Below are 17,378 nucleotides of genomic sequence, written 5' to 3' on the forward strand. Positions count from 1 at the left end.
TGGGTAGGCAAGGCATATAGTAATGAAGGAGGTGACCCAGATAAACGCTGTGGATGACTATCGAAATAGGCCTACTGCGGTCTTTGCATGCAAATATCCTGTAAGTTAAGCGGTACGTTGTTTTCGTCGCTGTACTGACAGCCTGCAAACTCTTCATTCACTTGCCCCTGTCTGACCGTTTGTCTTGACCAAGTGAGGGCAGCAGGTTTGGTGGCAAAGTAAGAAGTGAATCGGTTGACACTTTGAAGTGGGTGAAAAGTGTTTAGCCAACGCCAGTTAAAGTATCCGCGTACTCCGCATAAATGATCGTCAGCGCCGAGCGTTTTTGCACATAGTTCATAGTTTTGCGCGTGGGAGGTTTTATAGCTGTCGTGCCCTTGGTTAGGCAGGCAGCTGTTTTGAGATCCCATACAGGGAGGTTAAGTGCTGAGGTCTTTTGGGCGAGGTAAGTCCGGTTTCACCAGTTAGTTTGGTGATGTAGTTCTTACTAATGAGACCGTGGTGGCTGTTTTGGGGATAGTTTCACACTCCACACGATGAAGGGAATGTGACATTACTAACGTAAGTGCCAGCTACAAGTTTTTTCCTGTAATACAGGACTTCCGTCTGCCAAGGACGTTGCATGGGCTTTCAGACCTGCAACTTCGCACGTTTACTACGTTTTAGTATATTTACACGTTACCCGATGGACAATTTTGTACAGTTGGGAGGCACGGTTTTGGGAGTATATTATCACATAACATGCTCCTCAAAAAGGGTTAATACCATGTTATCCACATAATGCCTATTTGGCATGCGTTGAGTTCTCTGGATGGTCATGTCAGAACTTATAAATTGTAATTTTTTTCATGCGTGTGTGGAAACTGTACAGTACATTTGTTGTGACTAGTGCAAACGGTACGCTGTTGCCCGACAGTCGTGCTGTGCTGTACAGCTAGAATCAATATGAAAGGGAACACAGGAGCGTGTAGCCTTTGTGCTTTGCAAAGTGCTGCCACCAGTACAAGATGAGAATGGGTGGCACCAAGGGTATGCTCGGGAGGAGCAGCCGGCCAAACTTACTTTGGATGCGTCTTTACCACTGATTCTTAGCACCTGTTGGTAACAGTGCATTTGAAAGCGTGGTGGCCACGCGCTCCCGTGTTCCCTTTCATATTGCTTCTAGTTGTGCATACATTTGTTCATAAGAGGCAGTGTGTTGTAAGTGACAGCCTCATTTTCCTCAGTTTCACACCTTCAGCGCATGTTACAGTTCATAAAGTGAAAACATCGCTGCCCCGCTGCGGTGATGCAGTGGTTAGGGCGCTAGACTACTGTGCCCAAGGATGTGGGATAGAATCCCGGTCACGGCAGCCGCTTTTCGATGGAGTCGAAAAGCAAAGTGGCCGTGTACTGTGCGATGTCGGCGGTCGAAATTTCCAGAGCCCTTCACTGCGTCGTTTCTTTCATAGCTGGAGTTGCTTTGGGACGTTAAACCCAATAAACCAATCCAACCAACCAGAACATCATCACTGCCTCTGAAATGTCACTGAAAGGACTGTCGGACAGGTCTTCCCTTGGATTCAGCAAATCGGATTACGATTTTAGAGGACATATTTGTGAATGCCTTCGGGACATATGTAAAAGGACTGATTGAAACCCGGAGTATAGCTGTGCGCGATTGCAACTTTTTTTTTTTTTTTTTCACTTTTGCTGTTCTGAAGAGAGTGCTTTTGCCATAATGTTGAGATGTTGCATGGAAACAGTAATTTGACTCGGCAGTAACAAAGAATAGTCTGAAGACGTGATGTAAATTTTAAAATTTGATCACTTTGGGCCAATCTCACTTTTTACGGGCAATGACAGCCTGCATGATTGAATTTTAGTATTGTTTTGCTCTGTTAATATGACAGCCATTAATATGAATGACTTGAGTTATGGACACTTTTCTTTGACATCCAACTTTTTCAGTGTGGGCAGACTTCATTAATAAGAAAACATTCTGTTCAGACAAAGGACGTGGGAGGGAATGCACAGGGCCTGCTTGTTCCGAATTTTATATGGACAGCAGTGCAGGAAAAACTTCCACAACCAGACAAGGCACTAGTTATCTGTGTTAATAAAGTGTGACAGTACTAGCATGAACTAGGGAATGAAGCTATATTTTGTCCTTGCACTCATTATCAAGATGTATTGAGTGCAAGGCCAGGTTGTAGTGCCTTATGAGCCATTCAGTTTGTTCATGTGCTGCTGATGCAGGCTGTCGCTCGCTTTTTGATTCTTTTTAAATGATCCTGTTTCTTGCTGAGGGCATGCCATGGATTTCTCGTCACGACGTGTGCTTTCGTGGCATTGCTGCATGGTGACAACCGATGCAGTGGTAAGACGCCCGACCACTGTGCCGGAGTACCCGGGTTCGAACCCGGCCTCGGCGGCTGCGTTTCGATGGAGGCGAAACGGAGTGGCGTCCGTGTACTGTACGATGTCAGTGCACGTTAAAGAACCCCAGGTGGTCGAAATTTCTGGAGTCCTCCACTACGGCACCTCTCATAGCCTTAGTCGCTCTGGGACGTTAAACCCCACAAACCAACCAACCAACCGATTAGCGAAATATTTGCAGTGCCCAATTGTGCGTGTCTACTGGGAGAACTAAATACTTCTTGTGCAATTCCTTTCTCATTCTATAATGGGGTGAGCATAGCTGTGATTGTTTTGGTTTACTGTTATTTTCTTCGCTCTTTTTAAGGTAGCAGTGATCATTGATACATTGTGTAACCATGCAAAGGTACATTATGATACCTCTGATAACTTTATCTGCTTGGCTAACAAGCAGTTACAATGCTCGTCATTTCTAAAATCTTTCAATCATCATGTGAAGTGCAGTCATTGCCATTTTATTAAGTTTTGCACAGTGCAATCAGTGATTGTTAGATTGTTAGAATTTTGATAAGGAGTTGTCTGGGAAGCTTATCAGTCATAACAAGAAAACTCTTCAATCGGGCAAGAAAATTCAGCATGTGTACATTTGATAAAAAGCTATCACTGACAGTGTCCACTTGGAGCCATGTTGAAGGGCACTGCTGAAGCAAGAAAGCATCCAGCATTGCCACTCAGTTTGGCCGTTTACCGAGGGGTGCATTGCATCCTCTATGTGAGTTCTGCTGTGTTGTGCCCTTAATGGAAATAAACATATCTGTAATAAAAACAATTGCAATTACAAAACTTGGCAACATGCAAAATTTAGTTTGTGATTGGAGGGGGAATGCAATTTTTTTTTTTACATTTTATGCAGTAGTGCTGAGGTCTTACTCTGATTGCTTCACCATGATTTTTGTTGATGTGGCTCAGCCTTTTTAACCAGTTACATGCATTTTATATGTGCATTATCATGGCTGTTGCACTATAGAACTCTTTACTTTTTACTGCCTTTGTGCAGACTTGTATCGATAGAATAAAAAAAGCGTCAAAGTGTTTTTGCATTGCTAACTAGGTATTGGTTGTGTACGTTAAGAGAATTAGCATATGAGTGGTGTAAAATTTCTGCCCCCCATGAAGAACACGAGTTTGATATCAGTGGTGGTGGCTGTTTTTCGATGGAGGCAAAAAGTAAGGTTCTTATGTCTTATGTTCAGCACGCAGTAAGGAACCCCAGCAGGTCTAAATGAAGGCAGAACATTCCACTATGGCATCCTGCATAGCGCGAGTCACTTTGGGACATTAAATCCTATAAATCAACCAACCAAACCAAGAACACCCTCCTTTTTCTGCAGTTTTATCATAGCCTTCCCAAACTCGCACTTCTTAGCATAAAATGGCTTTTTACATTCTGAAGTGAACAGTTCTGGCCTATAAAACAAACCTTCTGGACAGATGACATTAAAAGACGAGCTGTGTCCAGGAGAGGAGGGTTCTAAAAATGCTTGGCATGGCATTGACAGCCAGAAAATAAAATGCGGTAGAAAGATGTGGTCATAGTTTTCTATGTGGTTATAGTCTTATGCTATGAGGAGGCCATTTATGTCAAGGGATGAAATAGGAAGTGAAAACTGTGTGTGTGTGTGTGTGTCGTTATTTTAGATGATCTTTTTTTTTTTACAGCTCTGTCTGAATGATGCCTGGAGACTGAGCTTACTTTCGTTTATTTAATCCTTGACTGAGTTGTCTGCTCAGTGCTGTATGATCAGTGCATTTCTCACTCTTCTTAAATTAGCTTTTGTGCCTGCATCATTCATTTATTTAGGACTGTGTTAAATGGTGCACCATCTGCTAAATTGTTTCAAATGTTAGTATTTCTGCGCTACCTGCGGGCTGTAGCAATTTGTCTTGGGAGAGATTTTTGTGTGTGTGCCTGTTAAAAAAAACAACAGGTTGTGAATTGTTGTTTAGGGTAATAAGTGGAAGGGTTGGGGTGGCTTAGAGCCATGTCTGTGTGAGATTAGGAAGTTGGCTGGGGTAGCGCGTTAGGGTCTAATGCAGGACAAGGATTATTAATGATGAGTTATCGAAGGGCCTTGTCCTGCGCTCATATTCCAGTTGAAGGTGGTGTGTGTGTGGGGGGGGGGGGTGCCATGTAGCCTAGCGGGCACATCACTACCAATGACCTGGAAGTAGTGCAGTTCATGAAGCAAGCTTTTAAAGGGTAAATATTGCTGCTATGTTGCTATGTAGAGAGGCAATGCTTATTAATTTTGGAAGAATCTATTTACGCTGAACCCTGGCATAGTTGACTGTTGATTCTCACTGAAGTCCATAGAAAAGAGAAGGGGGGGGGGACATCTGTGTAAAAGTAGAATGTTCAGCAGTAGTTCAAGGTCTCTGTAAACGCCTATTTGTGTCTAATATGTTCGGCACCTTCATTTCTACCATTGCAGTGGATCACTGTCAAAATGTCTGTCGTGCATTCATAGAGCAGCTTGTTAATTTTGTTAGTGACAGTTTTTCTCATTGCCTGTTGCATTTGTATCCCCGGTGACGTTTTGAAGCATTCATCTTTTTTTTTTCTGCTTCTGCAACAGATCTTATCGAACAGCTTCAGAAGCTGAACGGCACAACGAGCTGTGATGGCAGCGCACAAGAAAACAACCACCACCACCAGCACCATTCGCGTAGTGCCTCTCCAGAAGAGCAGCCGCCTTCACCAGGCACGCGACATCGAGCTCGGCCAACAGCACGTGATGGCTCCGAAGAGCGTCGCATAGCAGACTATACCAAGGAGCAGATGGAAGCAGTAAGAAGGTGGGTTTCCGCTTCTAGTCATTTTACAAAGCAGCCATTCTAAGGTTCTTTTTGTTTTGCTTGGGCAGAATACATCCCACTTGTTTTGGTTTATTTTGAACGTTGTTGGCGTCCAAAATGTTGCACAACTTCTCGTTTAAAATTTGTTAGTTTTTCGATGCCTTTTAACAGTTGAGGGCACCCTAGGTAGACAGAATTAATGCAGAGGTTTCCACTCGTGTGCCTTACAGCCCTAACAATTGCTTTGCCTTGTAAAGGATCCAAGTTAGCCTCGACATAAATAAAAGCCTTTTTGTCATCAGAGAAAACATCATTGCCTTTAATGAACTTTTGTGCTGTCTTTTATAGGAACTGCTGTGTTGCTAAATTAAAGTTATGTAGATAGCAATACCAAGAATGTGGTCTTGTCAGCTGTCAAACCTATCAGTTTGGCACGTGAACATTGTCATATGTCTAGCAGGTGTGAAGAAGACTTCCTGTATGTAGGCAGTCCTCCTGCAGTTGAGGTATTGAGGTCAATGTATAGTGGGGCAACTTGAACTGCAGCAGCATTGCGTGCAGGGCCATACAGCTTAACATCTGAAATCTGAAAGGTGTTGTGAATATCAATGTTTTGTGTGCGGTTAGATTAGTGCATGGAGGTCTAGTGAAAGGAATCGAGCATTGTAGCAAGAACAGGTGTTGACACAAAGTAAATTAGCGTTTTTAAATGAGTAGGAACCATATTTTAGTTCTGTGCTTTGTGTGTGTTTTCTCTGATGGAATGATACACAAGACATTGGAAAGCATCAACAGCCATGAAAAACCAGATTTTCTTTTCACTCGCACTGTTTTGCCATCAACTGACAAACAACGGCTGGGATATCGCAGGCTATTTTGAAGCATATTAGAACTGCAGTATGGTCGCTTTGTTTTACTTGTACCATTCATTTATGTAAGCCTGCAAAAAAATGAATCAGCAGCCTTCATATGACCTCTACTCATCTGTGACATCGTAGCTGTTGTTTGGCGCTTGGAATCGAAACAGATACTACACAAGAAGAGAATTTAGTTATAAATTATTTAACTGGCATAGGTGAATTCTGTGTCTTTCTTTTTTGTGCACTATTCCAGATTAAAAAAAAATGTGCATTCAAAAAGATTTGTCTTCACTCCTTTCAATATAAGACGCTGCCTCCCTCAGCATAAGGGGACAGCATAATTTATGAGGACTACAATGCTAATGGTTGAGCCCCTTATGCACTGTAAGCAGTATTCACGCAGGTGGGCTTGTTAGCTGGGGATGTGCAGTAGAACTCCCGCCCCTATGCTCATTCACATGGGCGATCAGGAGCCAAGATTAAATGTAACTGTTACCAGAAGAAATGTCAGCCAAAACACTGATTGCTGCCACACACATCCCACAGAGCATGAGCTGCACGTTTACCAGACGTGAAGAATCTCTTCTCTCACTCTGCCAAGAGGGGGATTGTTTGTGCTGGCCGAACAAACCATCCCCTCTCCATCTTTAAAGGAGTCATGACAGCTAACAGCTGAGCATAAACTGATTATTGGATTTCACTCCTCTTGCGTTAAGTTATAAACCCTCGAAATTTGAGATCATTTCGTGCAGTGGATAGTTTTAAAATTTTTAATATTATCGGAATCTGCTTTCATATCTGGCAACCATTTGCCGCTGATTTCACGAGATATCATCCCTATGTCATCTGCTATTCGTGGTGTCTGCTGCACTCTAGCATGAACGCCATGGATGGTGGTCACTGATCTTTTTTTTCTTCAGCAAAAATATTTTATTCACATATTTTCTTTTCTTTGAGAAGGCATCACTTTAATGTGCGATCTTAGTGATCCTCTGACTTGTTTTGGGCTTCGTCTAGAGTTTGCCGAGAAGGCCGAAATCGACGGACTCGTGCTGTATAATTTAGGCATACAATCAGACGTATATTACTCATAGATTATGAGAGTTGGCTTGTTTTAGCAACAAGCACTCCCGCATATAAAAAGGCACTTGTCCAACGTTTCCTTCTGCACGTGTACGTGCACCGCAAAAGTGGGGAGGGGTTAGCGTTATATATGTTCCTGATTGCTGAGCTATTGCCGTCGCTCTTTTGGTCCAAAAACTAAGAGTAAATTTCAAACAAGCATACCTTGACGCTAGAGCATACCTTGCGAGATTAAAGGAGCAGACAAAACTTTTGAACGAAGTGGTACCACCTGACTTGCTGTTATATGCGTGTGTTAGTCAGACTTCATTATTTTCGGCTGGTAAAGCATTTTTGCAAAACTACCGTTCAGTCTGGCCACGGCCAGCGCACGAAGCATGTGCCGCCGTTGCTTCAGTCCCGTCATAGCAAAACCCAACGCGATTCGATTGCTCTTCACTGCATGCCCGCACTGAACAAGAGCCTCCCAGTTACCGCAGTCTCCTTATTGACTCCCCCGCAGCTCCCGCGCTCGACTGCGACCACTCCCTAGCTATGACCTTGCATTTTTCTAGTGCTTCTCCAGCACATGACTCGTGAGCATGCATCGTTCAGTATTTAGTGTGTGAACCCTAAACCCCCACAAGAATCTGCTGATTCGTGGATTCCGACTGCGCCACCAGCGTGTTTGTTTACCTAGCTTTTGCTATAACTGCATGTATGCTGCTCGTTCGCACGGCATAAAATGGAAGCTGAGCTAGCAATACCAAAACTATCCACTTCTTTTCACACCGGTTGCACCTTTATTTGTTCACAAACTACAACTGCACTGCAAGAAGCGCCGTGGATGCTACGTCTTCTGCCTGCACCGGGTATACACAAGCTGCTCCGACAGCTGCTGGCTCCGCTTGCTAGACGTGGTCACATATCGACTCTTCCCGCTCGATTTGGGGTCTCTGCTTCCAGAACTACTCATGGCCACATGCAAGCGCTAAAGCTTGTGAATGCGCGTTCTGTAATCGCCGAAATTCTTGACCTGAACCCCGCATACTCGCGCTAGGCCTACTCGTCGCTGAACGAGCCTGGCAGTTTGGCGTCGACTAACATTTCTGGCCAAGGTCATTGCTCATAACAAGGGGAAACATTTAAAGTGTAGCTTCTTGTTTTCCTTTTTCTAACACGGTTAAGCTACAGACAAGCACACGGCTGTTCAGGCCGTTCACTCATCGGGTGTCAAGTTCTCGCTTGGCCTCCGATCCGACCAAAATAGATCAGACAACCGTCCACGGCGCGAGGCCGAAAACCTCACACTATGGTGATAGGCGACCGTTGGCCGTGCTGGCTTCGTCGCAGGTGTAATGCGAAAGATCAGTGCATCGATAAGCTAAGGAAACTATATGACCGTGCCTTATGCTGAAGAAAACATGCCTTACTCTATATTTCTTTCGTGCGGCAACATCTTCATCAAGCACTTCTGCATGAGGGACGACCACTGTGTCAATCGTCCCCCCCAAAAAAAAAAGAGACGTGCCCTTTGATATTGCAGTCTGCATTGCAGACGACGCTCCGCCGCGTATCCTTTGTGACGTCACACAAGCATTTCAAAATGGCGGTCGCTCTCGGCGGGAGGAGCTTCCTGATTCCGATTTCTATCGCATTTTCTGTAATATGCGCCGCACGCTAGGCACTAAAGCTTTGCGAGTAGAATCACAGACTTGTATATTTTTCATAGAAGTATAAAGCGGCAATACATCAAACGACCCTGTCATCGCCCCTTAAGGACTGTGTCACCATGCTGCCTAATTTCTCGCGATACTTGCTATCATATGATGCATACATGCCCTAGATGGGTGATACAGTCAAATCTCGATATAACGAATCCCGCGGGACCGCGAAAAATCATTCGTTATTTTGAAATATCGTTGTAATGAAAAATCTGCGATTATAAGCCAGTGGTCAAACCTAGGTACGAAAATGACGTACCTTAGCAGTAGGCACATGTGTAGACAAGCAAAACCTCAAGTGAAAAGGTTGCACCAACTCCAAAGTTGATTTGTTTGAAGAAATCCATTATTTTCTTCTGCCGCGTGCAGCAAACACGACCGCGCACTACATTACACCACTACAGCACATACACCTTCCGCTTTCCGGAACACCTCACCGCGTGCGTGATTGCACCGAGCGATGAAAGTACGGACTTTGTCCATGTGCAAAAAAAAAAAAAAAAAAAGACCCGTCTTCAAAGCTCCCTGAGCTTTGAAAATCTTGTCTCGGTCTTTCATAATGATCGCGGCAGTTGATGGGGCAATGCTAGCTGTCTGTAGAGGCCGAATCGCTTTTTCCCTGCGTCGATATCTTGCAGTGAAAGCAGCTGCGTTCATATCTTCTTGGCACTTCGCTGGCTAATATCATCGCCAATCTCGCACAAACTTCACAACAAGATAATCAGCGGCAAAAAATAAAAAATACCGTCCAGCACGCGCGAACACACGAACGACCGAGTCGCGTACGGCACACAACACAGGAAGAAAAAAAACGCAGGCAGCTAGGCCTGCTGGCTACTGCGTAATAAACCATAGCTTCATGGTGGCGCTAGGAGCTGGTCCTAGATGTCCTGATGATGATAGCTACAGCCCACGGACCATACACACAGAAACAGCGGTTTCTGTTTCGTTTCACGCGATAGTTGCAAGCTGCGGTGCTGTTAATTTTAGCCAAATTCGTAATACTGTTGTTCCAAAATCATAGAACAAGAAATTAAATGCGTTCGTTATTCTGAAATATACGCTATTTTGAAATTCGTAATTCTGAAATAGTTTTACATTGAAAACATGGCAAATCTGCCGAGGATTCTTAAAAAATTCGTTAATTTGAAAAGTTCGTTAATGTGGTGTTCGTAGTAACGAGATTTCACTGTAGATATATCGCCTGTATGAATCATGCTTTAGATGAGTCTTGGTCGTCAACATCATTTGTGCGGCTGGCATGCTAACATCTGCAAGTTCAGTCGCTATTCTTTTTACTTTTTGTACCACAAATTTTCGTTCGTCAGCGCTTGTTATTTTATCTATACAGTGAAACCTCGTTATAACAAACAGTTAAAAAATCAGTTCGCTATATCCATAATTCGTAATACAAAATTTCATAGAAAATACATGCAAGAACAGCAAAATTCAATCAGAGAAGGCACAGCAACTTGGAGGGTGCCTACTTGGGTCACGTTCATTTATTTACATGCGAAGAACTGCGTTATCGCGGCCTGCTTTTTTGTGTTGATTGCGTTCCGTATCACGCCCTGTTCCATAGTTTGCAAACACTCAACAAGGGCAGACCCACTACTCTCAATAGCACTACAATGGCGGCGCAGTAAATCCAATGCAGCAAGCGCTTCTTGTGAAGTAGGAATGTTCTCATCGTCTGCAGGGTCAGCCTGAGCTTCGTCTGCGGGATGTTCAAAAACTTCCACAGCGATTTCGGCGTCCGTCAGTACAGCCGTGGTCGCCGCGATGTCGTCGCCGCCTACAAAGTCCTCTACAGTCATTGTTGCGGGCATGTCGCCAACAAAATGCGAAAAATCGTTCCAGGCTCATCGAGCTTGCAGAGCTTTGCTTCTGCTTCGTCGGGATCATCATTTGATGCACGGGCCTCTGCTGAAACAAAACCTGTGTGCCGAAAGCAGTTGGCAATCGTTTCACCTTTCAAGCTGTCCCATGCTGCTTTAATGCTCCCAGCAAGTCGATCAAGGCCTGCTTCACGAGAAGAGTGTCAATCAGTCTCCTGTTGTAAACTGCCTTGAAGGCCCTGATTTTATCTTGAGCTTGGTCTTTAACGTCAGTGCTGCTCTTTTTTTCACGTTCACCGACATCACAGCACTACGAACACCCGCGCACCACACTCAACACGACCGACGCAGCCTCCGCCGAACGCTATGACGGCCATGCCGCGACGCCACGCCGCTGCTAACACTAAAACCAAAAACCGCGAAAGACTCAAACCCAAAAGGCAAAAGCAACATTTGATCGCGCCGCTGCCGCTGCTGCTGAAGCGGCGCTGTCAGCGATTGTGAGATGCAAACGATTTCTCATGGCCTCCGAGATGCCATAGATTTCTTTGGTTGTCAACTCCCAATGCCGTCGTGGCTTCTGTGGCGCTGTCAGCGCCTGCGAGGTAGTCCTGAGTGTTTGCTGCGCCGCACAACACACATGTAGTGCAACGAAGCCTGCCTCCTGCGTCGCGAAGTTCGTAATATCCGTTTTATGCCGAACCGCGTTCGCTATGGGAAGTTAAAAATACATGTTTGACAAAAATATTTAGGAAGAGTTCGATATATTCAATAATTCATTATATGCGTGTTCATTATATCGAGGTTTGACTGTATATTGCCTGATCCACTAAAAGGGCAGGTGGTAATATCTTCCTCACTTAGTACCTCTGGATCCAGCTGACATGAAAGTTCATTTATAAAGTTTCGTTGACTTCCATCATAAAAAATTGCATGCGAGGACTCATCGCTGTCTACTCTCTGCACAGAGACGAATTGTTTGGTGCTTTATTGTGCGTTGCAGATTGCAACTCAGTCATGGTATTATCTGATCTTTTCGATGCTGAGTCGCACATCGGACAGCTTTCGCATTTGGCTCTCTGTTGAGGCACTCCTTTAAAGTATGCCCTCTGACTGAGTATTGGTAACGGCAGCGTGCTTTTTGCAACTTCTTTCCTTCCAAAGAGGGTGGTGCCTGAAACTCGCGATTAACACTGCCTTTCAAAGCACACAGTGCACATGCTGTATTTTGTTCAGATTGACTAGTTCGGAGAGAAGCTGCTGAGCCCTTGGGAGTTTTAGGCTGTTTGGGAGGTCTGGCCCTTTCATTCTCTGATCTGGCCTAGTGACTTGTGTATTTGTTTACCCGCTGTTCAGCTTGGAAGGGCTTTCTGTCGACTTGCAACTTCACAAAGTCAAGCAAGCTTTGGGTTTAGATTGTTATTCCCTTTATCTGCGGACTGGCACTTGTGCGCACCTAGTAGAAACCCAGGAGATGAAAGTTACGACACACATCATCGTTGAATGTGGACAAAAGATTAGCATTTATGGCAGTGCGATTGCTCGTTATCCATGGTTACCAGCAGGCAAATTTAAACCGATTATAGTGCGGGCTTTGCCAGTGGCTTCTCCTGAAACACCACATGCGACGTAGTGCTTCAGTGTGAAGTGAGCTAGGCCTAGCGAGATCCAGCAAGCGCGGTCTGCTAGTGTAGGTGCACTTCATTCAAGCTTCTGGGATAAAGATGGGCTCATCTACTGCCAACTTATTCGTGAGCTTCTTTGATCTGCGTACATCCACAATCTATTGTACTCAGCTTTTTAACAGTTACAGATAGGCATCTGGCTGCAACAGATAATGGTAGCGTAGCTCCCATAGAAGGCTGCGTGTCGACTCTGAGCGCGGCTTTAGTTTCTTCACACCCCCTGCGAACTATGTGGCAGAGCAAACACGTGACGTTGGACGTCACAAAATATCGTGAAGTCACATTGGCATACCATTGGTAGGGAATTTGATTTCTTTTTAGTTTTGGGCCCAACGACGACAAAGGCAGAATGATACTCAGATAAGGCGGAAAAATGGACACCGTAACTACTGTTCAGCCAACTTTACTTGACATGGATTTCTACTTTCAAGTTTTACATTAACTGAAATGTTTCAGCATCCTCCACCACCTTATCATAGCATCGTTCTGGCTCTGTCGTCGTTAGCTCTCGTCGTGCGTCATGTAAACACATTCTGGGGCTTTATTTCTTCTGGCACATTTCTGAACATAAAAGGGCTTCAAGTGAAAAAGGGCTTCAAGTGAATTTGGCAAGCATATGGATAAGAATCGCATGGCTTGAAGGATTTCACTAAGGGCATAAAGGGTGAAGTTGTGCTGCATTGAAAGCTAGGCTTTATTAACACATGATTACGTACATAAAGGCATCACCACAATACAAATCTTGAACTCTAGGAAGGCAACCACAATTAATTCGTCTTTCATGGTCTTCATGTAATCTTCTTGATTACAAAATGACTTGAGCATGGGTCTGCAAATGAGACTCTGTAAGACTATAAAAGGGTAAGAGATTTTGCGACCAATATCAGTGTCATGGTCTTCATGTAATCTTCTTGATTACAAAATGACTTGAGCATGGGTCTGCAAATGAGACTCTGTAAGACTATAAAAGGGTAAGAGATTTTGCGACCAATATCAGTGTCAAAGAACACAAACGAACGGGATAACTAACACTAGCGTTGGAACACCTAGCTATAAGAGGTTAGGTAAGGAATTCAATTGGGATTGTTACTATTTAGGTGTTATAATGTGTCTAAGTGAATATAACTGCCATACAGCTTCGCACCCTGCAACTAAAATCTTGTCCTGTTCGCGTTTACATCTTTTTACTCTCGCTTCATTTGTCGCTGAGAGGAGTCAGTGTGAGGCTTCAGCATTGAACATATCTATGAGAAAGATCCCACTGACAGAATGAACCTCCCTGTGGTACCAGCCAAAGCACATTCAGCGAATGTTGGTGCAGTGAGCAAAACACGCAGCAAAGAGAGCGGACCAAAGGCTTTGTGCAATGCGACACGCGTCTTTAGAGCAATAAAATCTCACCTTCACCATTCAATTAAAGGAGTATAGACACCAATTTTTGAAGCGTCTGAAGGAGTACTGTTGCTTTCCTGGTTATAAAGAGATGCTCTCCAAGTAATCCCAACCTCTTATGTTGCCGCAAAGATATTCTAATTTGATTTTTACAAGCCAGGCAAAGACTCTGTTTTTCAAAACCCATCAATAGCGATATCCCTGTGACGAAAACGTGTACATAGGTAAACAACATGACATCATCAAACAACTGACGTGGAGTGAGCTGAGCAAAGAGCAATGTCTGCATTTGATAGCTCACTGTCTCTGCCCTGTTAGTATCGACTGGGCACCCTGACTCGATGGCTTTTCCCACTGTCTTCGTTGCTGCATGTTACAATTACTTCACCTGGCGTCGATTCCGCAGTCGGCGTGATTTTCAAGCGAGGTCGGACTTCGAAAAGGGGAAGCGCAATTAATTAGCTCCTTTTATTTATGTTGCACTCGTACAACTTTAACCTGGTGTACACTAAGGCTGGCTGCTGTACTCTGTTCCCAAGAGCATGCCTGCACAAGCGGACAGCTTTCGGCAGCGGCGCTGCCTGCTGGTGCTGCGGAAGACGAACTGGGCCGTCGCTCCCAGTCTGCCCTAGACGTCGCTAGGCCTAGCTGGTTTCACATCAAAGCGGCAGTGGACGGCGCTTTGGAATGGGCTAACGCTGTAATAAACGTTGGACTTTCGCGCCGTTTTGCTGGGGAGCCCATCTCATATCTTGATTCGCACGAAGCCCTCAGCTAGCAGACGCCAAGCGAGTCGCACCGGGCAGCAGCAAAGTGGCTGTGGGGATAAAAGCTTGCTTGTATCGCTGTAATCGCTCTACCAGCACCTCAGTATTGGCCAAACAATCCCCCAATTTATTTGCTATTCATGGTCCTTTGTACGGAGTTGTTATGCACACGAATAAACAGTGATCCGCAATAGATTACCAATAATGGAGGTTATGGGAGCCAATTGTGGCGGCCATGACCATGGCTTTGCATGCCCAGATTACCTTGACAGCACCAGATGGTGCCACATGCTTGGACGGCGACACTCTGGTCTGCCGCGTCGAGATCAATCAGTACGTCAGCATGGAAGCCTTGCTGCTATTGTCGCGCTGTAGGAGGCATATAGGAGGTCGCTGTGGCTGACGTTGACTGATCAAGCCATGCTTAATTTCTTTTTTACTTGTAAAACATTTTCTTTTTTTTCCCCGGATGGTAGCTTGGGGCTCACAGCGCCGGCAAACCGGTCTGAGAGAGCGGCATCTTCACGGTAATCAGTATTTTTGTCCAACATGTCCTACCATCTGATATTTCCTGCACGTCAACCACCAAGCTTTCGTGGTTGCTGTAGATTCCTGGTTTTTCACTTGAGTCGCTGGCAAGTGGGTCGAAATCAGTGCTCAACAGTGTCAATAACATCCATGCCTTCGGTCGAAACAATGTCGGCGAACTAATTATGCTACGCTGAAGCACTGCTCTTCGACGATATTTTCTTGCATGTGCGATCGCAAGCAGACGAAAAATGCTACCCGTATGCGTCATTACATAGTGTGTGTACGTGTGATAATTGAGTTGTGTTGGGGCTTTTTGGGCCGCAGTCCCTCTGTTTTGGACCATCGTGGATCGATTAAAGCAAAAATATCGAAACAGAAAATGTACATGTCTATAACCCTTGAACTTTAAAATAGATGCATCGAGACGTCGTTCGTGCAAATGTATATTCGTGCAACAAGTCGCCACTTTTGCCACGTGCCTGGGAGGCCGAGCTGGCCAAAGCCGCCCAGCAGTGATGCAGCATTGTCCTATCGTCTAAAAATGCACACATCCAGCGGCAATCAGTTTCTCATCGAGCACGCACAGTCTTTTCGCCTAACTGTAAAGCTTTACCACAACCAGCAGAACAAAATACTGAGTTTGACACAGATAACCCACTTTGCACGTAGACACCTGCAAAAGGCAGCACGCAACGTTGGACGTTGAACTGTGGCCGATGACGCACCCACCCCGCAGGTAAAGAAGCTTCGGTCTGTGCCATATCTGAGCTTTGGGCAACTGCAGTGGATACTAAATGACCGAGAGACGTCGCTAAAAAGTTAAAATATTATTATAAATATGATACTTTTTTCTTCAAGAAACGGAGGGATCCAGAGGCCTCTGCTGCAGCGTCCTCAAAGCTTGAGCCGGTTTAGGACATTATGTTCCAGAAACATAGCCCCTTTTATTTTTTGGTGTCTAGTACAGCTGTATTTTTTTTTTTCACGTGAGAAAATTCGAAATCAATAGTAGGTATGATTTCTTTATTTGATCTGTTGACTGGAGCGTCTCATATCGAGCAAAGGCTCGATAGAGTTTAGAACCTTGACGATGAAATGAAGTAAATCTTGAATGAGCAATTTTTAGGTAGAGTCCATCGGCATCGTAAAGAAATAGACTCGCGCCGGCCACATTGAACGATACAAACAAATAAGTTAACTTACTCCTCAGGGTCACTGAAGAGCAGCAATCAGACACCGCTTTCACATGTTTTGAAACGCAAAACCCCATTTGCGGGCTGCACTAGTGTGGTGCAGCATGGAGTAACACCCCAGACGCAGGCCATTTTCCACTCGTGCATTCGCCTATTAAATTGCAGAGTAGCGCCGGATGAAGCTGTTTCAGCTACCAGCGAGCACAAACAGTCTGGTCTGCGATAAGGCGCTTCCGCATATGTTCTATTTTGTATTACCGCTGGAGACTGGGAACCGGAAACCTCGTACAAACCACTGAGAAGGGCCAACATTCAAACTCTTGACGAGTCAGTCTTTTTCAAGGTCGGCTTTCAACACTCTCACGCTTCGGCCACCAGACTGGTGTATATGACTTGCGTGAGAGACATAAATTGTATTTTGAAGACTGCCTTGCTGGCACAGCGGCGTCAAATTACTCGACGGGGGAAAGTGGGGTGAACTTCTACATGCAGAATCAGCGGAGAGCATTGCGGCCAGAACATGTGTCGGCCCTGGCGGCGGTGCTCTTGTGAGCTATGATATAACAGCGCCTCTCGCGCACCACAGGACGGGCACCACACCATGTGAACTTCTTGTCTTTCTTCTACCGCTGTTGCCGCACAGAGATGTTGATTCGAGAAGAATATTTTCTTTGTCTTTCTTTGACGGAAGTGATACCTTCGCTTGACAAATGGCAGTCTTGGCATGACGTGAAGTCTGCATACGCACGCAATTGGCTACTTTGCGGTTCCTCAGTTATATTTTGCTGCCCGCAGTGTCTAAATATTAGTCTCCTCGCAAGAAGTCGGATAAAATGTTTTTGTCAGTGGGGACTTCGATTTCACCGATTGAAATCATGGCCGAACTGGTCGCCTTTAAGCAGAAGCAAGTGCAATAGAGCTGACGCATTTCGTAGTGTGTGTTTGAAGACTGTAAATGGCCTAAACTAATATGTTCTTTTTCAGCGAATTTATAAAATAGGGTAGAATTATGATGGGAGAACGAATGATTCACACTGGCCGTACTGTGCCCGAATCTGCGCGAGTCTACCCGCATGTTTACGAACGCTGCGCTTTGGCGTCAATTGCCCCAA

At 44.9% G+C, this 17,378-nt stretch overlaps 1 protein-coding gene across 1 annotated transcript in view; it reads left to right on the forward strand.

The window, feature by feature from the left end:
* The window catches only part of LOC146202182 (dnaJ homolog subfamily B member 14-like), a 59,189-nt gene that overhangs the window by 323 nt on the left and 41,488 nt on the right, over positions 1 to 17,378 (forward strand). Inside the window, exon 2 of the mRNA XM_084587991.1 lies at positions 4,995 to 5,214. Within this exon, the coding sequence (XP_084444117.1) occupies positions 4,995 to 5,214 (220 nt within the window). The remainder of the gene's footprint in view (positions 1 to 4,994; positions 5,215 to 17,378) is intronic.

Source organism: Amblyomma maculatum, chromosome 1, assembly GCF_055883805.1.
Source record: "Amblyomma maculatum isolate TAMU_Amacu chromosome 1, ASM5588380v1, whole genome shotgun sequence".
Lineage (NCBI taxonomy): Eukaryota > Metazoa > Arthropoda > Arachnida > Ixodida > Ixodidae > Amblyomma > Amblyomma maculatum.